Below are 25,090 nucleotides of genomic sequence, written 5' to 3'. Positions count from 1 at the left end.
AAGCATTAGTAAAGCCACACACCCCAGCTCGATCCCTCCGCTCAACTACCTCAGCTGGACGTCTGGTACCGCCATCGCTAAGAGCAAGCAAAGGTCGATCAGCAAAGTCACAACTTTTCTCTGTTTTGGGACCTCAGTGGTGGAACGAGCTCCCTACCGATGTCAGGACCGCAGAGTCGCTCACCAGCTTCCGCAAAACACTCAAAACTCACCTGTTCAGAGTTCATCTCGACTCTGCATAGAAACCAATGCACAGCCACCATTGAATGTTGTACGTCCTGGCACTTGTACAAGGTACTTAATTGTGTAGCAGCTACAGTAGCTGCTATTGCTGCTTTACACGGGGAATGGGTTAGCCTAGCGATTGTAATACTTGCACTTGGTTCTATGAACGTCTTTACTGTACCGACAGTGATATATTGTTTCACTTCTTATGACAAATGTACTTATTGTAACAAATGCACTTATTGTATGTCGCTTTGGATAAAAGCGTCTGCCAAATGCCCTAAATGTAAAATGTAAATGAGAGATTAAGCTGGAATTTGAACAAAAGACACAGTGCTCAACATCTCATGAGACTGACACCAGGTGACCATGTCTGGGTAAAGGACACAAAGGAGAAGGGGACAGTGATAAGACAGGCGGAAGCACCAAGGTCATAAGTCATTGACACTCCCAAAGGGATCCTGCACTGCAACCGAAACCACCTCGTCACTACGCGCAGACCATCCTACCAGACCATCCAACCAGACCATCCTACCAGAGCCAGAGCAACTTACCGGTCGGCCAGTGAGTCCAGATCATGCAGAGCAGGGCCCAGTTCAGCCACGCAGTCCTGAGCCTACGGCATGCTACCCTGCAAGAGAGAGATGACCTCCAGGGTACCTTTGTGGCTAAATAGCAGGTACCCCTGGTAAGACGAATTTAATAAGATGAATTTCTATGGGGCAGAATAAACCCCCACACTCAGTAGGGGGATTGGGCAGTCTACCCCACCTTCTTAGTTTAGTCTGTTACAGTACAGAGGTTTTAGTTTAATATTGAGTTACATATCAGTACAACTGATCTTAGAAAGGGGGATGTAGTGTTATGGTATTTTATAGGACACAGGATGTTGTAGACTATGTTGACAGTCTCTATGGTTACTGCTACGGCGTGCTGACGTCACGGGGACGCACGGCATGCTGGGGCGCGCTGGTGGTGATGGTCGTGGTTGTTGAACTGGGCTAATAAAGCTAGTGGGTGTAACACCGTTCGCTGTCTACACTCTTCCTCATTCATGCACATCTACATGGTGTCAGAAGTGAGCCGAATCTAATCTTAAAATGGCACAAGGACTCCGCCGGATCGACCCGCTCATCTTTAACGAGGATATCGCTCACAACTGGGAGAAATTCAAGCGGGAATGGCATGTCTATAGCAACGCCGGGCTAGCGACGGCTAGTACAAAAGTGCAGGCCTACACGTTTCTCAACCTCGCCGGTCCGGAGGCATTGGATAAACTCGACGTTTGATTTTGCGGCCGACGAGGATCGCGAGGACCCTGCCGTGCTGGTAAAGAAATTTGAGGAATTATGGCTGCCGGTAAAGAACGTAATTATGGACAGACATGCATTCAACACGACTGACCAGAAACGGCACGAGTCAATCCAGTCATATGTTTCCACGTTGAAAGTCATGGCCAAGAAATGTGATTTTGGGACACTGCATGATGAACTGATTCGAGATTGTTTGGTCTGTGGTATTCACGGTGACGCTGTCCGTGCACAGCTTTTAAAGGAGAAGAAACTGACGCTAGATTCGGCCGTTGAGATCTGCATGCTACACGAACGATCTGAGAAGGGCAACAGGGAACTTAAAAAGGAAGCAGAGGTGTGCACAGTGCAGTTTGACCCATGCACAAACTGTGGTGGCCAACACGCACCAGACCGAAACAAATGTCCAGCGCTCAACAAGCGCTGCAACACGTGTGGAAGAATGAACCACTTCTCTAGATGCTGCAGATCAGGCAAACCGTTTGCCCCCAACAGGCCAGGGCAGGTTCCGCCCCCCGCTGCACGCAGAGGCAGATACACACACGTGAGTGAACTTGACACGCAGCCACTGCAAGAGCCAACTGATGTGTTTCACTGTGAGACTGTGGAAATGTTTTACTGTGAGAGCATAGACAAGCCAGAGGATGTGCATGAACAAGATGAAAGGTTTGCTGAGCTGTCTGCATGCAGCACTGGCAGACAACTGACTGTGAAGATTGACACTGGGGCCAAATGCAACGTCATATCCAGGGTTCTTCTACAGTACATTGATCCTACTGCTCACGTCAATCTCAACAAAAGAGCAAATCTTGTAGCATACGGAGGTCATATAATCCAGACTCTTGGTGCGGCAGACATGGTTTTTAGTTGCGGTTTGCTACGTTTCCAAGTTGTGGACAGAAACGTCAAACCACTGCTGGGTCTCAGGGACAGTGTCAGGCTCGGCTATGTGATTTTTGGACCAGAGGTGCATGCCGTCGTCCAGCAGGAAGCGCCAGGGCTGACGGAGTACAAGGACCTATTCGACACCAGCGCCATTGGCAAGCTGCCAGTAGTGTATCACATGCGCCTGGATGACACCTTGCACCCCACTGTATGCGCTCCAAGACGGGTGCCACTGGCCATGAAGGACAAGATTGTGGCGGAACTGCATAGAATGACCCGACTCGGAGTCATCACACCGGTTCAGGAGCCCACTGAATGGGTTTCAGCCATGGTGGCTGCAAGCAAACGAGATGGGAGCATTAGACTGTGCATCGACCCCGTCAACCTCAACAAAGCCCTCCTAAGACCCTACCACCCATTGAAAACTGTGGAAGAGGTGATCGCTGACATGCCTGATGCCAAACTGTTCAGCATTCTGGATGCTTAGAGTGGTTTCTGGCAGGTGCCGCTCAGCAAAGAATCCTCAAAACTCACCACCTTCATGACTCCTGTGGGCCGCTATGCCTTCCTACGGATGCCCTATGGCATCACCACGGGGAGTGAGGTTTTCCAGAGGTGCATGGAGCAGCTTTTCAAGGGACTGCCGTGTGCAATTGTGATTGATGACATTTTGGTGTGGGGCCGCTTGAGAGAGGAGCATGATCTCCGTCTCCGCCAAGTCATGGACAGGATACGGGCTGTCAATCTCAGACTGAACCCTGAGAAGTGCCGTTTCAGGGTCACTGAGGTTGCTTATGTCAGTCACCTGCTCACCGACCAGGGTGTGAAACCCGACCCTGCCAAGACCGCTGCCGTCCGCCTGATTCCCCCGCCGGAGGACAAAAACGGTCTTCAAAGGTTTCTAGGCATTTCTAGGACTACAGCGAGGCCACAGCACCCCTGCGCGAGCTGTTGCGCCAAGATGTAGACTGGTGCTGGCTGGAGCTCCACACAGCGGCGTTCACAAAGCTCAAGGAACTTATCGCAGGTCCCCCGGTGCTGCAGTACTTTGATGTGCACCAACCTGTTGTGCTGTCAGCTGACGCCTCACAGCACGGACTGGGTGCTGTCTGCCTCCAAAACGACAGACCGGTAGCTTTCGCTTCAAGGGCCCTCACAGAGACTGAGTCGCGCTACGCTCAGATTGAAAAAGAGCTCCTGGCCCTTGTCTATGCTTGCACAAGATTCCATCACTACATATATGGACGGGCTGTGACTGTCGAGACTGACCATCAGCCACTCATTACCATCCTAAAAAAGCCACTTCACACAGCCTCTGCGCGCCTCCAAAGGATGATGCTCCGCCTGCAGCGTTACAACCTCAACGTCATCTACAAGAGGGGCAGGGAGCTCTACGTCGCTGATGCTCTTTCCCGTGCACACTTGCCCTCCACTGACCAAGCTGAGGAAATGGAGGAGTACGAGGTTATGATGGTGGACGTCCTCTCCTTACACAGGGTTGAGGAACTGAAGCGTGAGACGTTGGCTGATCCTCTGTGCCGGTGTCTCGCTGAGATCGTTTCTGCAGGCTGGCCCAATGCATTTAGGGAGGTGCCACGTGACCTGAGACCGTTCTACGCCATGAGGGAGGAACTCACGAGTGACGGTGATTTGCTCCTCCGTGGACGGCGGTTCATCATTCCACACTCCCTCCAGCGCTACTACATGCAACAGCTGCACCAGGGCCACCCTGGTCTCGAGGCCACGAAGCACAGAGCCAGGGAGACAATGTTCTGGCCGACCATCTACACTGACATTGAAAGAGAAGTTTCCAGGTGTGCCCCCTGCAATGCTCTCAAGCCACACCAGCCTAAGGAGCCCCTTCAACTGCATGACATCCCAGACCTACCGTGGTCCCTCACCGCAGCAGATGTTTTTGAGTGGGAGGGGAAGGAGCATCTTGTGCTTGTTGACTCCTACTCTGGCTGGTTCGAGATAGACCGGCTCCCGGGCACAACAAGTGCCACATTGGTGGCCAAGTTTAAACGCCACTTTGCTACTCACGGAGTACCACAGCAACTCATGACAGACAATGCTGCTTACTTTACAAGTAGGGAGTTCCGGGAATTTGCTCGCAAGTGGGACTTCTGTCATGTCACCAGCAGTCCACTGTACCCTCAGTCCAATGGGCTTGCTGAGAGGGCTGTGCGCTCGGCAAAGCACCTGCTGGAGAAATGTGCACGAGATGGAACGGACATAGATGCAACTCTCCTCAGCCTACGCAACATGCCCAGGGACGGGTTGCCGTCGCCAGCTCAATGCCTGCTTTCTCGGCGCACCAGGGCTTTCATTCCCATGACCAAGGCCATGTACTCACCCGAAGTGTAGACACAGGTCCAGATGGCCCTGACACGGGCGAGACGGAGTGGAAAGGCCTACTACAACAAATCAGCTAGGCCACTGGCTCCACTGCGAGCTGGGCAGACAGTGAGAATGCAGACAAAGAGAGGACACGACAGGTTGGCAACAGTGCTAGGAACAGCACCACAACCAAATAGTTACCAGGTCAAGGCTGGAGATGCAACATATGTCAGGAACAGACACCACCTACTCCAGACACCTGAGACCTATGTTCCTGACTCCATGGCAGGGGACCCGCCTGCTGTTGCTGCAATCACACATCCACGAAGCCCACAACATGACAGTTTGGGACCAGAATTGTCACAGGGGCAGCGGCCTGTGAGTGTTGTGCAGGCACACTGACATTTGATCCCCCCCTCATGTTATAGCCTGTTCTGGCTTTGTGGACTGTTGGACACTGTTTCTAAAAAAAAAAAAAAGAAAACGGGAGGACATACAGATATATGTTACATGTTCTGTATTAGATGCTTGGGGTTTCATTATATGCAAGTCTGCTATGTTCTATTATGTGCTATGTTCTATTATGTGCTATGTTCTATTATGCGCTATTTTATATTATCTGTTATTTCATATTATGTGCCTCGTTAGCATATAACTTAAGAAGGGGGATGTACACTATGTTGACAGTCTCTATGGTTACTGCTACGGGGTGCTGACGTCACGGGGACGCACGGCATGCTGGGGCGCGCTGGTGGTGATGGTCGTGGTTGTTGAACTGGGCTAATAAAGCTAGTGGGTGTAACACCGTTCGCTGTCTACACTCTTCCTCATTCATGCACATCTACAGATGTGACGTTGCCCCATAGAGATTATGGTGTGATCCAGATGCCTCGGACACCAGCCTTCCGAGTTGCACTTCTGAAGTAATTTCCGGTCTCGGAGCACTTATAGAGTGGTGAAGTCCCACCCCTTCCGGTAGACCCCATGGGACCTATGAGATCGTAAAATATGAATGGGTTTAAATGCAGAGAAAGTAATTATTTTCTGGTCCCAGTCTTTATATTCCCCGGATTACACATGTTGTTTGTGGATTTAAAAGAAAAATGTTCATGTCAAGAGTTTGACCATATTGTTCAGTTAAAGGCTGTAGAGAAAACACAATGAGAAAGACTACATGTCTCTTTGTGGCATCACGCTCCCTGTGACTGGCGTGGACAAGGCTGACAACCTCCCCATCGGCATTACTGAAACTCTCCACATGACCCGACTTATATATAATGGTTATATAAAAAATATATAAAAGTGGAGCAGAGAGATCGCCATATCTGTACGAGAGTTCCAAGTGCAGGTGGTGATGTATATCATACGCATTGAGAGTAGCGAAGAGCTGTAGTTCACAAAGTGGCCTCACACAAAAGCTATTATCAAACTTCTTCGCAATAAATTGGGTTTTCTTAGCATGAGAAATTATCATTTGAATCCACAAACAGCATATGTGTAATCCAGGGCATATAAAGTCTAGGACCAGAAAATAATGACTTTCTCTGCATCGAAAGCCATTCATATATTATGACCTCATAGGTCCCATGGGGTCTACCGAAAGGGCCGGGACTTCGCCACTGTATAGCGTCCCCGTTTGTCTTTGTGATTGTGTCATGAAATTGGCTAGTCGTTGTTTATTGTTAGCTACATTAGCCTCTTTAGCAAACCAGCTCGAAAACAAACAACACAACTTCACAATGTATTGCACGCACAGCAAGACTGTGCAATGCATAAATTGGTGACCAGAATAAAGTAGTAATGTAAATCAAGTCGGTAACCGCATTTAAAATTGACATTAAAATGACCAACATGGTAAAATACAAAGAAAACAAATCTCTTTACGGGTCCAGCCATTTTTGTTGAGAGTGTCATCACCTGAACTCTGTAAATTCCATGGCCTCTATGATTTATCTTTTTTGCATAGGAAATTTCCTTTCCTAACGAGATTATCCGAAAGTACTTGGAGGAAAGGAAGTTCGAATTTTAAAAATGCTTAGGAAGGGAGCCTGGATGTATCCTTTAACCCTCCTTTAGCATAGGTTACTGCTGAGCAACCTTTACGAAAGGAAAGGAGATAGTGGTATCCAATAGTGGTGCAACGGTTCACGGGTTACCCGTGATCCGTACGGATCAACCCCCACGGTTCGGGACGCAAGTGATCCGCGGATCGGCTGATAAAAAAAAAAGTTGTACGTTCACGCGATCATCGCATGTTTAAAGGAAAATTCTGGTATTTACAACATCATCAAGTAGCGTAGCGAAATACAGTTTCTGTCATGTTTTATTTGGCGTTCCGTAAATCCCATTGAAACCGACACCGGAAGCGGAAATGTTTATGTTTGTTTGTAGTCTTTTCGCTTGGTTCTCCGTATCAACAGTAGGGCTAGAACCGAGCGAAAAGACTACAACCAACCCCCCTTGCAATGGGCAATGAGTCTTCCAACAGAAATCAGTGGATTTACAAAATGCCAAATAAAATACGACAGAAACTGTATTTCGCTACCATACTTGATGAAAAAAAAGATGAGGATGTCTGCATTGCCTGGGGAGAGTGTAGACTCTAAACTCTCCCCAGGCAATGCAGACATCCTGAATTTAATTCAGGATTATTTACTATCGATGTTAAAAAGAAGAAGGAATAATGCCTTAGGTTGCAATTCTTTTAAATATTGACAATGCTTAAAGGAAGCAGGATTATTGCCTAATTTTTCACTTCATTTAGTTTTTACACATTTGAAGAATTATTTAAAGTCGCATTTGTCTTGTTATCTTTTTTGTTGTTGTTGATCCGAAAATGATCCGACCCGTGACTCAAAAACCGTGACACGTTCCGAACCGTGAGTTTTGTGATCCGTTGCACCCCTAGTATCCAATAATCCTTTACGGCGGCAATATTTAAAGCAAGATGCCACCGACGAAGTTTACCGACTCTACGTGAGGACGCATGAAAGACGCGGTAAAGCAGAAGAACAGAAGAGAAGAAAATAAAATTGATAATAATGGACACCAATTCCAGAAACATATTATTTGAATCGAAATGAATTCATTTACTGCTGGTTGTTAAGCACATAATACACCGTAAGAAAATAAAATTCCGACTTCATATTTAAGAAAGACTACTGGGGGCAGTTAATTTCAACGTCAACATAAGTTGAGCCTCTTTTTTTTCACATGTGAATTGGGATTCAAGTGGCCCAAAGTATACCCGTTGGCCAAGTCCGACCTAAGTGATTCTCACTGTTGGCGATAACCTGATTGAAATCAATACGACAAAAACACATGGATCGAAAGAGCGCGTGTTGTAGTCCAACTTCGGAAAACGGTAGTTCCACGCTAAAGATGCTAGAGGTCAGCAATACTCGCCGTCGCGCAATGATGTTGGTTAGGAATAGTGTAGTCTAATTAATTTTAAACAGTGCTGTCTTTTCCTATGTTCGAAAGGAAGCACCTTTACATGGAAAGGAGGAACAAAGGTTAGGAGATTTGACTATTCGTTGAGGCCCCTGATATACTCTCAGAATTCCGAGGGGGCCTGACCAAAAGGGGGCCGGCCTCCGTGAAATGCCGCAAGAAAGCTGGGAGACGGAAGGCTGGTGTCTGAGGCATCTGGATCACACCATTAGGCTTGGTGGGTTGTAAACAAGGCACTGTACTAAAGTCATCCTTCAAGAGTACAAGCTGGAAACCTCTCTCCGTGCTTATTAATAAGTTAGAACCACCTAATTCTAGTCATGTCAGCAGTTTGGCAGTATTCAACCGTAAAGAAGAAACAGCCTGGCTGTTGCACGGCTCACACAGACATTTACATGTCAAAATTCCGAAGTACACCATTAACTTCAGTACAAAGGTCCAGGGGACGGTGTATCGTCGTGGATGCCATCGGCATATGAAAACTGTTCAGCTGAGGCCTCACCATCAAACTTCATACATCACTCGTTTTTGGCCCTCTTGCTCCAGAACTCACTTAACTTAATAAGTGTATAGTTGATGTTTTCACGTTACAAAACTTAATTTACATGTGTAGAATTTTTAAGTAGGTAGTAATAGTAGTATTAGTAGTATTGCTCTAAATTCACTCCAATTACTCAAACTGGCCCAAACTCTGATCCACTCCCAATGGCGTCACCTGGTGGTTACCCAGTAAATAACCACTGCGTCACCTAGTGGTGAACCACTGCTCTACCTGTTGGTAAACCACTGCGCCACAACACACTTTCACTTTCTGAATGTTAGTGAAACTAAAAGTAAACTGCTTTTAACACATGGAACAACAGAAACTACGAAAGAAGGCATATTTTTTCTATATTGGTTTGTTGCATTATTTGTAATGGACATCAAGGGATCCTCAAGCATCTGCCGCACATGGTGAGACACAAGTAGTTACATTACCTTACCTTTCTTTACCTTAGTTTAACCAGGAGCCTCCCGGTAACATGTTAATACAGAGCTCAACAGCTTCAGCATACTTCTCGGATGTCTGACGTTCAAACGTCATTTAATAAAAACGTCTACATGAGTAGGTTATGACAAAAAGTAAATATATATAGGCCTACGTTACTTTAGGGTTTTGTGCCTCAGTGTATGCACATATATTGCATACATATATGCACATTGTGAATAAACCCGGAAAACAGTTCAGCGTTTTCACAAATGTAAAAAGCGCCTAACCACTCGAATCCCGATCCTCTACCCCAGCCGCAAGGAGGTGCTTGTGGACAACCTGGCCCTCCATGAGTCCCACTGCGGTCGGTTCTTGTGTCTCTGCCCTGACTGCGGCGAGACAGTGTCTAGAGAGCAGCTGGAGCAGCACCGGCTGGAGGAACACTCACAGGTAAAACCCTAACCCTTCAACCTAACCCTCTCCAGAGAGAGACTGGAGCAGCACACGCTTGAGAAGCACTCACATGTAGAACACATAAGATAACAACTTTATTAATAATTTGTTACAACAGCCCAGCAGCAGTGGAAATCACAGGATAACATACAATACAGTAAAATGCAAAGTACTAATGAAAACAAAATAGGTGCTAAATTACATGCAAAAGTAAAGCCATACAGAACAAACAGGGCAAACAAAACAAACGGTATACGATATGAATTATAAATTATAAAGTGGCTAAGTAGCAGTACTTCACAGTCTATTAAAGTGTATGTGGCCCATTGATGCAGAATTATATATCTATCTATGTACACACATATATATATATATATATATATATACACACATGCATACACTGGTGGTGGTGAGTGAGATCCCCCTTCACTGAGCCAGGCACGGCGCCAGGATTCCAGTTGTGGATGGGCCAGACCAATTGTGGGTGGTCCTTAAGTTAAAAACGTTATCAAATCCCTGTTTAACCTAATACAAATGACTGACTAATATACTGTTATATTATTTGTGCATAATAGAGATTTGAATAGCTTAATGCTCTTTAAATATTTTGTTGCATTGTAAAAAGTTTCGGTGCATAGGACGGACCTATCAGCGATCGCTCCTTGGGCCTTTCTACACTGCCAAGCCGGTTGTTTCACGGCTTGGCACGCCCGGCAACTTCACCATATTGCCTGTTTAAAACCAAGGGGCTAAAATCCCCCGTTCGTCAATGCGCGGGCTTTCTTGGTTCACTGGAGAAGGCGGGGCTGCGCAAGGAGTCTAGACCTCTTCAGAATAAATTGAATACTCCCGAATGTTTTTAATTTTTTATGAATGAAGACACCCGCATGCAAGAATGAGTTCATGTCTGAGTAGGCTACAAATGCGATTAACTATTTACAAGTGCAAAAACGCCAACATATTCTATATATTGCTGACCACTTGTTTTTTATCCAGACAAAAGCCTCGTAAAGAACGTTCCTCTGCGTCTTTCTCGTAGAACGCACCATTTCAACGTCTTTGTTAAATGCGACTGCATCACCTTCTCTCCCATGATGGTCAGCAGCTTGCAGATTTCCCCGTCTCTCCAGTAAGAACTGTTCATGTTGATATCGCTGCGTTATTGTCTCTGTTGTAGAGACAACGCAGCAACACCTCTGCTTTAGCGTGTCACTCTATAGACCAGGTCTAGTAGACTATACACTGTAAAAGTCACCAGGAATCTAATATTTCCCACATAGTTTAGTTATGCTCGTATAACATGAGGCCGACTATTTCCGAATTCTGTTTTAAGTTTTCATCAATATTTCGATATCATTAGCAACAGACTGAGCTTGGCTTATTATACAAAGAAGATGCATTCAAATGTAGCCTAGGCTACTACGAGATAATAACTAATACAATAGCCTACCGCCAATTCACGGTCATCCACGAAGATAACAATCCTTTATCGCAAATCGGATGAAGCCTCAATATCAACAACAAGTTTGCTGCATTGCAAAAATAAAGCATTTCAGAAGCCTTTATATATATATATATATATATATATATATATATATATATATATATATATATATATATATACACAAAATTAAAATACATTAAACGTTTTTCTTTCCTTTTTTAAGAAAAGTTTTGGGTGGGCCTAGTTCCGTCAAGCCCACCCATAACGCCGTGCCTGCTGTAAGCGTCTTTGAGTGTCTAGAAAAGCGCTATATAAATTCAATGAATTTTATTATTATTATTATTATTATTATTATTATTATTATTATTATTATTATTATTATACATAAACACATATAGTGTATAGCACATATAGCACAATACATCTGAGGCCCTTAGGCTCATGTTCATACTAAAACCTATAATATGGAACAATTCTGAAAAAGGCTGAGCCTCCATATGTTCTTGAGTTGTGTCCCTACATCATCGTAAACGTTTCCAACAACGTTCACACCCAGACCAATCCTAGTGTTATTCCAGGTAACGGTCAAGACGTCAGGTTGCATATCACTGGCATTGCGCTCTCTACCCCTAACATCGGTGGAAACAGAAATCCAGTAGAGATCACATTTATTGATATGATGCTACACATGGCACTCTGTTTCACATGTCCACATGTGTATACAAGTGTTTTCCACACAGACTATTCTTACGTGGTTCATGTTTCCATGTCATTCTTTTATCCATCCCTGAGAACGCTGCATTCCATGGTCGATAGTGTTTCCCATACACTGATCATTTTTTTAACATTTACAATAGGTCAAATCGTTTGTCATTGTGGAGTTGAGTGCAACACATTGCTATAGCTATAGATCGCTGTATTGTTTTCTATCGCACGCTATAGTCCCATGGATTCTGTAATCAGATTAAATTCTCTGCACTCTGCACAATAGCTCTGCACTCAACCAACACCAGACCCTGAATCCATAATCCATAACATTTTGACAAGTGGGTGGGGGATTCAGTTGCTAGAACAAATAAATTCTATCCATGCCAAAAGTCAGATATATCTGTAAATATGCGTTTGCCTGTCTTACCCTGATTCAGAGGAATTCAAATGCGTCATTGTGCATCCAGAAGGGGAGTTTGCTGGGTTGGCATCTGCTTTCCGTCAGCCACTTCCATCAACTTGCAGAGTTGTTCACATGAACTAACATTACTGTGAAGCTGTTACTCTCAGATACAACATCCAGCCAGAATAACTGATGCGCTAATCACAGGTAGCATGATCTATGGGTTTGGAGACAAACGATAATCTTGTGTTGTTACTGGCACTAGCTTTGAATAAGCTACTATTCAGATCACATCGGAAATCTTTGTAAAGTAATGAATTATTCCTTTCGCATGACATGGAGTTAGGCTGCTTCAACTCTGCAAGTCAATGGAAGGCAGCTAGCGGAAAGCACATGCTTACTCAGCGAACCTCTCGACGGACAAAGATGAGTTTGGAATTGAACAACTCTTCTGAATCCGGGAAAGACAGGCAAACGACAATTTACATATATCAGGGTATTCCTTTAATAACTATGAACTACTATTGGTAACCATAGATCAAATGTCCTGGGTGCGACCAACAAATGGAGTGTCGCTCTCTGGTGGAACACAAGGCAAGTATTTACTTACATATGTTATTATTTAATATGAACATGACAATCTGATTCCTTTAATCTATTTTGTTACAGAAGTAAAATAGACAACATTGGTTAATGTAGTTTCTAGTTAGGAAGCATAAAGGTGTGGGCTAATGTTTGCTCTGCACAGGGATATTGTCAGCAGGTTGTTGTAATAATGACATAATGCAAAAGCTTTCAGATTTTCTAAACTGTGGGATCTTTATCCACATTACATAAATATTATATTCATGCATGTTGTTTTGTAATGCAAACATTTAACTAAGTAATTCAACTTATTGTATCACCTTCCTGTAATACCGCCTTTAAAAAAAGTTCAAAGTTCAATGGCAGCTTTATTGTCAATTCCAAAATATGTGCAAGACTTAAGCCACCAGGGGCAGAAGCTCTGTTTTAGCTGTCTAAAGTGAGGCCCATAGTGAGGTTCATAGGACGGTCCATAGTGAGGTCCTTAGTAAGGTCCATAGTGAGGTTCATAGGACGGTCTATAGTGAGGTCCATAGTGGGGTCCATAGTGAGGCCCATTATGAGGTCCATAGTGAGGGTCATAGTGAGGTCCATAGTGAGGACATAGGATGGTCCATAGTGAGGTCCATAGTATGGTTCATAGTGAGGTCCATAGTGAGGTCCATAGGTCCATAGCGAGGTCCATAGTGGGGTCCATAGTGAGGTACATAGTGAAGGACATAGTGAGGTCCACAGGACGGTCAATGACCTCCTCTAGGTGTGAATTCCCCCAGGTCGAGGAGTGTACTGCACGGCTGCTGTGCTGTGACTTCTGTGAGCTGGAGCTACCGGTCAGGAGGCTGGAGGAGCACCGGCTGGTGTGCGGCAGCCGCACCGAGCAATGTGACACCTGCCACCGCTATGTCCTGTTGAGGAACCTGGCCCAGCACGCCCTCGCCTGCCCCGCCGCCGCTGGCCCCGCCGCCACTGGCCCCGCCCCCACCGCTGGCCCCGCCGCCACCGCTGGCCCCGCCCCCACCGCTGGCCCCGCCCCCACCGCTGGCCCACCTCCTTCCATTCGTCATCCTCGTCCTCCTCCGACCAACGCCATGACGCCCGGGAAGACAGATGGTGAGTGGAAGTGGAACTCTTCCAATTGCAAAAGAACAAAGGCATTAACCTGTGTTGGACGAAAGGGGGATCAGTTATTATTTATGTTTGGCTCCTTTTTAAAGGAGAATCAAACCTCATGACCCTGCCTTTAAAACATGCTTTTAAGTTTTGGTCGGTCCTGGGACCTTAGTGTACGTCAATGGGCTGCCGGCTCCCCTGTTAATTCATTGTCAGTAAGTGAAACCCAGGTTAACTGACCTAAACAAATAAAAGGTTAAACACAATAATAAATGTATTGTGGGAATCTAATATAGCATGTTGAATTAAGTTAACTACAATTTAAAAACTATAAACATGGCTATAATGTAAAAAACTTTATTTTTGTTATATTGTACCTTTGTGATAATACAATTGGTGTAATAACCCTTTAGCGAGTGCAACCGTAGACAACCAATCAGAATGGTGTAGCGTCAGTTGCGAGTGAGTGAGCGAGCGAGCGAGCGAAAGAAAAAAAAGAGAGAAACCAGAACGGGGCAGTTTGCTGGGGAAAAGACAAATGACACAGACAGAAAACAGAGTAAAAAAAGAGGAGAAAACAAGAGTTAAAAGAGGATAAAGAAAAGCGAAAACAAATCAAGGTTTTAAAAAGCATTAAGCCTCACTTTTCACTTTCTTTTTGGAGTATTTTGGATTACTTTTTTTATCTTTCTTTTGGAGGATTTTGTGTTACTTTTTTCTAGGCCACAGGACTCTGTGTTGTTATTCGTTGGAGGACTCGGAAGGTTATTTTTATGAGGAGGACATCGTTTGGTGGAACAGAACCGAGGAAAACAAGATGGCGAGCTACCTGTAGAACAGTGGTTTTCAAATTGTGAGGCGCGCCTCCCCTGGGGGGCGCCAGAGTTCTTCAGGGGGGGCGCGACGTGAGAAAGAAATAAACCAGAAAAAACAGCGTCTTCACAGCGAAGACGCGCTGTGTTCGAAATCGTTCCCTATTCACTCACTCACTATTCCCTATATAGTGTTTATGATATAGTGCACTATATAGGAGACAAACAAACTCGGACACTACGCTGAACATTTCTAAACGTCTTTTGCGTCAGTAAATGCGCCGGGTATAAGGAAAGCTGGAGGTTGTATTGATGTTGAATGTTACATTTCCTTGATCAAGTTTTTTTTTTATTAATTTTGAATGTTATATTTTCTAGGTTAAATCCCAAACAAATTGTTGACATTTCTAAACGAAAGCCGGAGACTCCATCATTAAATGTATACGTTTTCGTTATTATTCAGCTTCTTGCTCTCCTCCGGAAAAACACGACCGCATTGCATTGTGGTATACGGGAGTAACACATAGGGAACATCGTATGTTCACTCAAATTTTGGGTATTTTAAGTCTACTTTATAGTGTGTGAAATTTACCACTGAGAATTCGAACACCACTACAAAATGGCGAGCACCCTATATAGTGCACTATATTCGTGATGGGGAACGATTTCGAACATAGCTACGCAAACTCATTGCTCCCACTAAAGTTGAGGTGAGCTAAAAAAGGAGGCTAAACTGGCAGTTTACAGATTAACATGTTCAAATGTAAATTCAAAAACGTTAAGCAAAAACATGCTTAGATAAAGATGTTAAAATGTGTTAAGAATTGTGTTTAAAAACGCACAAAGATGTTTAGAATGTTTCAAAAATATGTTTAAAATGTTTCAAAAATGTTTAAAATGTTTCAAAAAAATATGATCAGAGATGTTTAAAATGTGTAAAATATGATCAGATGTTTAAAATGTGTAAAATAGTTAAAAGATCTTTCAAAACACAGGGATTTAGAAAAGAAATTGGGGTGGGGGGGCTCAGCTGAAATTTGTTCTCTGAGGGGGGGCTCACTCCCTCATACTTGTGAAAAACCCTTCTGTAGAAGATATCATCGTGAGCTGTAGCATTTCATGCTGCAGGACCACGCTCCTGTTTTCTTGGATAACTGAGGAGTGTGGTAAGACAAATTAACTTTCCAAAAGTGGCTGCAACATGCAGTGGAGCTTCAACTGAAGTGAAGGATTTAACAAAAGGACTGATTAGATACTATGTTTGAAATTGAAGTGTATTGATCCCAGATAATGCTGGTGTAGTTTTCTTTTTTATCCTCTACTTGATGCACTAAGTTGTATTTTATTTTATTTGCATTTGTTTTGTTTATTGGGTATGACAATTGCAACTCTGGGTATTTGGTGTTTAAAGTAAATACAACATAGTACTAAAATTTCAAATTTGCACCACTTAGATACAATTAAAGTTTAAATTGAGTCAACTAAAAAGACAGTAATAATTCAAATAGCAACTTAAAGGTGCAAAGTTGGAAATATTGTATTGACCTAAATAGGTGTAAATCAACCCAAAGTGAAACAAAAGAGGTGAAATACTTTTCTTTTTTTACATATTTGATTTATTCCATTTTCCATGGTTTATATGCCGAATGATGTATGGATTCACCGTTTTTTTGCTACATAAATGAACCACAGTTCAAACTTACCTCTCAGTCTCCATACTGCACTTTATAACCTAGAATCTAGCCCTAGTTACTTGTAATGATTTACAGTGCTACATAAGCAAAGGGTCAGCCAATAAGAGATTATGAAGAGATGATATCATGAGTTTAATCCAGAGAGGGAGTGATCTAAAGCAAACCAATTGCCAGACAGCGTTGATACGGGTCTTTAATCTCTCCTAAAATTCTGTTTTCAGTGATTTGTATTGGCTGTCTGGGTTTCTGCCCAGCTGAAGATCTGGAGGAACACAAGGTATGTACAGTATCATAAATGTTTTGTAATTGGTGATCCATTATTGGCTGTCAAGCAGCGAAGCTGCAAGATAACCTATTGTTTTCGTATGAATTCCTATTATTATTATTATTATTATTATTATTATTATTATTATTATTATTATTATTATTATTATTATTATTATTTACCTGCCATGGGAGTCTATGGCAGCCCATAGAACGCCTTGGTAAAAAGTTGTGAAATTTGGCACACTGATTCAGGACAGTCCCATTAGCCCATGAAGCAAATGTGAGGTCGCTAGCTCATCAGCTCTAGCGCCACCAACAGGTCAAAGTTGGACGTGCATTCATGTTAATAACTTTCAACCCATTCATCCAATATTCACAAACAAGGTATCATTGGATTCCTTGATCCAAGCCAAGTTCAACGCACCCTATGTCGTCAATTTACGCCATGATGGATTTTCCGCCATCTTGGTTTATGTCAAAAACCTTCAAAATATCTATCTATTTGTGATATCTCCTATCACAAATTTTTTCCAATCATCTCGAAACTTGGCACACATGATCTTTAGGCCATGCTTGATAGAGAACATCGAAAGATTTGTCAAATTCAGAACCGTTTGGCCGCTACAGCCAATCAAATCCGACTGCAAAGTCGCCAAACAGGAAGTAAGCCAATATCTCAGCAGCCCTTTGACATATCTTAACCAAACTTAGTACATAGACCCATGACATCATCATGGGGACACTCAATGAATTTGGTGACCATTGACCTTTAGGGGGCGCTATAATTAATGAAGACGTGTTTTAACTCCTCTCTCTTCACATGAGTATATATCAAACTTATTTTCAATGTCTGGTGATACTGTCAGACCTCACCATGTAGCTAGTAAATTATTTATCAAGGAAATATTCGCGACAACCAATCAAATTCGACCGTGAAGCCGCCAAACAGGAAATATGCCAATATCTCAGCAGCCCTTTGACATATCATAACCAAACTTATTACATAGACCCATGACATCATCATGGAGACACTCCATGAATTTGGTGACCGTCGACCATTAGGGGGCGCTATAATTAACAAAGACGTGTTTTACCTCCTCTCTCTTAACACGAGTATATTTCAAACTAATTTTCAATGTCTGGTGATGCTGTCAGACCGCTCCATATAGCTAATGAAATATTTCCCATGGCAACATCAGAAATTTGCCGCCATGTTGAAAGTTGTCAAAATCAATAGTACATATCCACAGGCCACAGATTATGTCCAATCATCATGAAACTTGCCATATATGATCTTCAGACCAAGTTGAACAAATGTGCCAAACAGCTTTTTCTAATTCAAAACCGTTTGGCTGTGACAGCCAATCAAACTTGATGGCAAAGCCGCAAAACAGGAAGTAAAGCCTGTTCTCAGCAACTCTTTAACATATCATAGCCAAACTTGGTACATAGACTCATGACATCATACTGTGGACACCCAAACAATTTGGTGACCTTTGACCTCAGGGGGACGTCAAACAACAATGACTTTATTTACCATTTCGCCCATTTACAATATAAACTGCAATTCTTACTGGATTAGATGCTTCATGAACCACCTCAAGAACGGATGCTTGTTAACATTGTGTCTCTGTGAGGGATATTGTTCCGAATACCCCTATGTATTTGAGTCATTTGTTCTGTCGAACAGACGATAATGCGCCCTTACCATTAGGTAGGGTCATTTTTCCATTTTGTAAACATTTACGCATACTCACATAATGCTCTAGTTTATCCCACCAGCTGTCGTTTTTACCGATTACCGAGACGGTCATCATGTAGCCACCTAGCTGATTACGTACGTCCGGCAGAAATAGTTTATCGAGTCCCATTATGCTTGACACCCACATTGCTGCTCGCAGCTATATTTATATTTAAATTAAATGTAATAAGTTAAAGACAAAGTCATATGACAGAAGTAAATGATGGGGGTGAGTGGGAGGGAAATGGTATTATCTTTTGAGGTTGGAAAGAAAATAAAACCTCACCCCCAGGTTGGGAACCAATATTTAACATTGATAATCGAGTAGCAATGGTTTGACACAGTGCTCATTAAGTGTTAAATAATCCTAGTGTGAGATAATTGACTCATGGCCAAATCCCCAATGACCCAGCTGGGCTGTGCCCTCACATCTGCCTGGATCGAGGAAGAGGAGGGAGACGGGCTCCTGCCCTGCTCATACTGTCAGCTGCTCCTCCCACGGGTTACGCTTCGCTGGCATGAGGTAAAAACACCTCATGAAGGTCAAAGGGTATATTTATTCTTCACTACTTTTGAATCATGTTACATGAATAACAGTCTGGTTTTGAAGCGTTAATGATGAAAAGAAAGCATACGCACGTATTCAAAAAATAATCTTAGGGCTAAAAGTAGGTCATGAGTGGCGAATTTAGGAGTAACTCCTAGAAATAATGGGCTTGTCAGTTTTTTAGGCCTAAAAGTAGCACCTAAGTCTAGGAGAGCTTAACAGTCCTCGAGAGGACTCCTAAAGGCCCATTCACACCCCACGGTAAATACGGATAGGGACCGTTTCGTCCGGTCCCGGACGTGTTTCATCCGTCAATGGGTCCGTCACCTCTGAGCTTACGAATCCGGAGTGCTCCGGGAGAAACGGAGCAATACCACCGGAAATCGAGGCAGCAGTATAGTGTCAGAAGTCAGACCATTCGCAAAAATAGATAGAGTAGTATAATATCTGATATATATATATTGTATTTAATGTTTTATACTTATACTTATACTTATACTTATATTATAATATATACCTGACCTTTTTATTTTATTGTTCCCCTGCTTTGGCAATGAGTTGTATCTGGTCATTTAAAAATAGCGCAACATCTGCGGGTTGGTGAGGGGTGTCACATGCCACCGCCGAATTTCGTCCGGATCCGGAGGTATGAATCGGCCTTAACTCAGTAAGACCTATTCACAAAGAATCTGAAAATGGCTGCAGCGAGGCGAAATGCTTTGGAATCTTGATAAAGAGATATAGGCTAAATCGTGAGGGTATCAAACTTGTGGTTGAATTAGTAAATAACACTTGTTTAGCAACAGGGAAAATGCAACTTTGCAATACCGACGATGGAGGAATATCTCAACCATCAGGGATAGTTAAAACACACGGGGGCAATGTTACAAATGTACCTTTAATCATCCTTAATTATTGAATATATAAATATAAATAAATCACTTAAACCATCATTATTTGTATCATGTATTAATAGTAATACATCACTTAAATCATCATTATTTATTTAAAATAATAATAGGAATAAATGGTTTCAATTAAACAATAATAGAACTACTCTTACTTATAATTACATCTAATCATTTATTGTAAGATGATTTATTGTATTAAGTTTATAATCAACTCAGTAGCAATTGATCCTGGGACCAGTTGGGCTTTCGCTTGCGTTTCACGTCTTTGTCTTCGCTTTTATTCATCATGATAGGAGGACTTGAACGGCAGTATGGGCTGATATTTAAGGTGTTTAAGTTCTGGAAATATGCTCATTGGATTAAAGTTTGCTGGGTGCTTTTAATTACCTCCTTGATTTAATGCAATTAACGTGTTTTTATTGTTTGCTTTCTCTCTCTTTAACGTGCATACAACGTCATTATTTGCACAAACTTGTCATCATGCATGTATTGCTAACTGCACTGTCCATAACTATTTTATAGGACTTCATTCGTAGCCTAGGCTATTTCCTTATTTTTCGTTGATTTAGTGGGCTCGTTTGTGTGAAGTTGCGGGTGAGTTTCAACAAGACCGCCGGCACTCAACAACCAATCACTGTACTGACCGCTTCAAAACTCGTGCATGAGAACTTACGTAAGGGGGTGTTACTCTTAGTTCACTCTTAGTGATTTATCCTTAGTATGAGTAAGTGTAACGAAAAATAAACAACTTGGTTCAACATGTTGTCTCAGAAACATAATGATATGTATAGACACTTTATCTCTCTTTATCTATATACATAGATATAGATATACAGTGGGGCAAAAAAGTATTTAGTCAGCCACCAATTGTGCAAGTTCTCCCACTTAAAAAGATGAGAGAGGCCTGTAATTTTCATCATAGGTATACCTCAGCTATGAGAGACAAAATGAAAAAAAGAAAATCTAGAAAATCACATTGTCTGATTTTTAAAGAATTTATTTGCAAATTATGGTGGAAAATAAGTATTTGGTCAATAACAAAAGGTCATCTCAATACTTTGTTACATGCCCTTTGTTGGCAATGACAGAGGTCAAACGTTTTCTCTAAGTCTTTACAAGGTTTTCACACACTGCTGCTGGTATTTTGGCCCATTCCTCCATGCAGATCTCCTCTAGAGCAGTGATGTTTTTGGGCCTTCGCTGGGCAACACAGACTTTCAACTCCCTCCAAAGATTTTCTATGGGGTTGAGATCTGGAGACTGGCTAGGCCACTCCAGGACCTTGAAATGCTTCTTACGAAGCCACTCCTTCGTTGCCCGGGCGGTGTGTTTGGGGTCATTGTCATGCTGAAAGACCCAGCCACGTTTCATCTTCAGTGCCCTTGCTGATGGAAGGAGGTTTTCACTCAAAATCTCACGATACATGGCCCCATTCATTCTTTCCGTCACAAGGATCAGACGTCCTGGTCCCTTGGCAGAAAAACAGCCCCAAAGCATGATGTTTCCACCCCCATGCTTCACTGTAGGTATGGTGTTCTTTGGATGCAACTCAGCATTCTTTCTCCTCCAAACACGACAAGTTGAGTTTTTACCAAAAAGTTCTATTTTGGTTTCATCTGACCATATGACATTCTCCCAATCCTGTTCTGGATCATCCAAATGCTCTCTAGCAAACTTCAAACGGGCCCGGACATGCACTGCTTTTAGCAGGGGGACACGTCTGGCACTGCAGGATTTGAGTCCCTGGCGGCGTAGTGTGTTAGTGATGGTAGCCTTTGTTACTTTGGTCCCAGCTCTCTGGAGGTCATTCACTAGGTCCCCCTGTGTGGTTCTGGGATTTTTGTTCACCGTTCTTGTGATCATTTTGACCCCACAGGGTGAGATCTTGCGTGGAGCCCCAGATCGAGGGAGATTATCAGTGGTCTTGTATGTATTCCATTTCCTAATAATTGCTCCCACAGTTGATTTCTTCACACCAAGCTGCTTACCTATTGCAGATTCAGACTTCCCAGCATGGTGCAGGTCTACAATTGTGTTTCTGGTGTCCTTTGACAGCTCTTTGGTCTTGGCCATAGTGGAGTTTGGAGTGTGACTGTTTGAGGTTGTGGACAGGTGTCTTTTATACTGATAAGGAGTTCAAACACGTGCCATTAATACAGGTAACGAGTGGAGGACAGAGGAGCCTCTTAAAGAAGAAGTTACAGGTCTGTGACAGCCAGAAATCTTGCTGGTTTGTAGGTGACCAAATACTTATTTTCCACCATAATTTGCAAATAAATTCTTAAAAAATCAGACAATGTGATTTTCTGGATTTATTTTTTCATTTTGTCTCTCATAGCTGAGGTTTACCTGTGATGAAAATTACAGGCCTCTCTCGTCTTTTTAAGTGGGAGAACTTGCACAATTGTTGGCTGACTAAATACTTTTTTGCCCCATTGTATGGTGTGTATGTGTGTGTGTGTGTGTATATTTTATATTTACACTTAACCTAAGCTATAAGGTAGTCATCAAACACGTTTATCCCCAGATAACATTGTTTTGCCTAATAGAAACAAAGCATATTTATTCAGTTTAAATGCACTGTATGCAGAAACAACCGCATTCACCCAGTGCAATGTCATTACAGGAAGTAGGACGCAGCTAAATGAATTAAAGTTGGGCACAACGTCTTGCTAGGTTTATGATATGAGGACACAATGGTCACTTTTACTTTTTTTAATCTCCACACTTATTTAATTTAGTTGCGTCGTTTTTCCTATAATCACTGAATGTATCTGGTGCATTCATTTTGCTTATAACTCAATCGAGGTTGTGTTGATTCAATGTTTGTTATAGCGAAGGTAAAAGATATGTCAGGTTTGTTTGTGTAATGAAACATATTTTTAATATTGGTTCCAGATGAGTTATTACATAGACTAGAGGTATCAAAGGGGGACCTGTTAAGTTTGTGACCTACATTTTCTCCCCTTTTTCCCCCATTGTTCTTTCAGCCTAAATGTAGAATCCATCTCTTCATGAAATGAAGATGCACTGTGCAATGTTCACTGGACTCCAATGGAGGGCCTTCAAAGATGTCCGGCGGACCTCAACCAATACCTGATGAAAGTGTTTGTAAGAAAGAGGACACCTAATTGATTGATAATCTATATCTAATCTACTATTGCATTTTTATCATTTGAACAGAAAGTTGTCTTTCAAATATATGCTTACATTATTGTGTAAAACATTTATATAGCTATTAACCTACCCCACTTCAAATTGATCTAACAGCGTGTCAAGCTATTAAAAATTGTTAAATTAAAACTTAAACAATGTATGTTTGTATGTGGCTGTAAGTGAATGTATGAAGATAATGTGCATGGGGGTTGTGATGACCACCTTCTCAAACAAAACTACCAGCAATCATTCCATATTATTTACTTTCATCTATAAAGTTATGCTTTTTGTCTGGAATTCATCAGTTAAAATAGTAATACATTTTTTGTAGTGCGTTTTGGAACTGTTAATTGATAGAGGTGCCAAGTTATTGAAATATAAAGCAGACCCATGGAACATTATTGACCAGGATCCAGTATCTAGCATTGCTGTGGTATTAAGCAGCATCCCTTATTTGACCCTTAAAATGCTGAAGCAGTTAAACCAGGAATAAGGAGTCACACAGTTGGTTTTTTAGTGCAATGTAAGGCCACGACCATTTTTAGATTACAATTACGACCAGCCCAGGAACAACTGATTGATTGAAAAACGTCAAAGTGAATATCAGGATGGTCAAACGAGGTTCATAACACGGGCATCCTATTGCAACACAATCTTAAAATAAAACTTGTTATTTGACTACGAATCAGTTTGGTAAATCACAAGAAGTGAATCCTTCAGTTTGGATTGTGTTCAAAAGAGTAAGAATAACAAGAAAGACAAAAGTTTTTCGACAAAGAAGTGCTCAAGGTAATGTTTGAAACATATAAAAAGCTATCTAGTGCTTTACTGACTGAGAAAAAGTGAAGGAAGGCCACACATCGATTGGACGACTCAATTGCAACATGAAACACAAAGTGCTGAAGTGTGTTAAACTGCATGAACTTTGTTGACTGAAACACAACTTTATATAAGGCTATCTGCCAGCCTAGAAATCGTGGGTCCATATTTAAGAAAAACTAATTGAGACAGACTGAAATATTCCATAATATATACCAGTTTTGGGGCCCAAGAAAGGAATCTTAATGTTAATATTCAGACACTCGTTTTTAATAAATACATCAATACATTTTACTCCAATAATTGTCTGTTCTGTTATAAGGCCTGCTTGTAGGAAACCTGTGAGCTGACATGGGAGTCAATTTTTTTATTTAATTTTTTTATATAAATATATAATAATAATTTGTGTTTTAAGTAAATCACAAATCATGTTCTTTAGTAAATCGTCCGTGCTTGTGGGCTTAACACTCCCCTTGCCCTACACTATTTCATTGGTCCCACAGCACCATTGAAGGAAGCATAATGCATTCAATTTAGAATATAAATTCTGCTGTTTTTTCCTCAAAGTCCCAAGAGAAGCTCTCACACCTGCCTGTTTAGTTAAATACAGTTTAATTTTGGTTAATGTTTGTGTGGGAGATACTCGCGTCCTTAATTGATAATGATGGCATTGTTATTAGTTTGTAAACTTGGAAAATCTGATCTGCTGTTCTGGTCTGATTCTCTGATCTGATGTTCTGATCTGATGTTACAATATGATGTTCTGATCTGATGTTCTGATCTGATGTTCTGATTAGATTTTCTGATCTGTTTAGCACCCCGGTGTGTGTGGATGGTGAAGCTCAGTCTGAGGAACAATGTTTTTAATGTCCGCGTCCGAATGAGGGTAAGGCTTCCCGGACACTTATAGCATAACGCTACGGTGTGTGGTGCATTGATTTACAACATCGCTATAACACTCATAACAGTTACAAAACTACGGTACTAAAAAAGCACTGACATGAACCACTGCCGCCGAAGCATGTTCTCTCAGAAGAACAGAACCTCTTCTCAGGCATTCTGGTGTGATATGGGTACTGTCAAAGGTTAGGAAAAAGGCCTGAACTTTATGCAGAACGTACAGGTGTCCACAAGGTGGCACCAATTATTCTATAGACATAGTTTTTGACAGACATTGAAAATTGCCTCTAGCAATCATTTTGTGATAGGAAAATAAAAAAAGAGAAATTGTTGGATGCCATTTCATTTTTATTGATA

The 25,090-nt window shown here is 42.3% G+C and overlaps 1 protein-coding gene across 3 annotated transcripts; it reads left to right on the top strand.

Moving 5' to 3' along the window:
- The first annotated feature begins 9,036 nt into the window (after positions 1–9,036).
- On the top strand, positions 9,037–25,066 carry xaf1 (XIAP associated factor 1). 3 transcript variants are annotated; one of them, XM_079733153.1, is made up of 7 exons: positions 9,037–9,167; positions 9,498–9,633; positions 12,729–12,785; positions 13,550–13,886; positions 16,614–16,669; positions 18,813–18,923; positions 22,849–25,066. In XM_079733153.1, the coding sequence occupies exons 1-7, from the start codon at positions 9,130–9,132 to the stop codon at positions 22,879–22,881; spliced, it is 768 nt and encodes a 255-aa protein (XP_079589279.1). In that variant the 5' UTR covers positions 9,037–9,129; the 3' UTR covers positions 22,882–25,066. The 3 variants fall into 3 exon arrangements, with proteins under 3 accessions (XP_079589279.1, XP_079589278.1, XP_079589280.1); XM_079733152.1 differs by having other exon boundaries at positions 18,813–18,950; XM_079733154.1 differs by lacking the exon at positions 18,813–18,923.
- Positions 25,067–25,090: the final 24 nt, after the last annotated feature.

Source organism: Pollachius pollachius, assembly GCF_949987615.1.
Source record: "Pollachius pollachius genome assembly, chromosome: 3".
Lineage (NCBI taxonomy): Eukaryota > Metazoa > Chordata > Actinopteri > Gadiformes > Gadidae > Pollachius > Pollachius pollachius.
The sequence above is the reverse complement of the archived record's forward strand: the minus strand, read 5'-3'. Positions and strand labels throughout refer to the sequence as shown.

What these genes read in the sequence shown, in the direction of transcription:
- xaf1 (XM_079733152.1), top strand. Translation starts at nt 9,130, where the DNA reads ATGGACATCAAGGGATCCTCAAGCATCTGCCGCACATG. An exon ending in GACGCCCGGGAAGACAGATG is followed by an intron (nt 13,887 to 16,613) that starts GTGAGTGGAAGT and finishes TTCTGTTTTCAG; the next exon opens with TGATTTGTATTGGCTGTCTG. An exon ending in CACCTCATGAAGGTCAAAGG is followed by an intron (nt 18,951 to 22,848) that starts GTATATTTATTC and finishes TTGTTCTTTCAG; the next exon opens with CCTAAATGTAGAATCCATCT.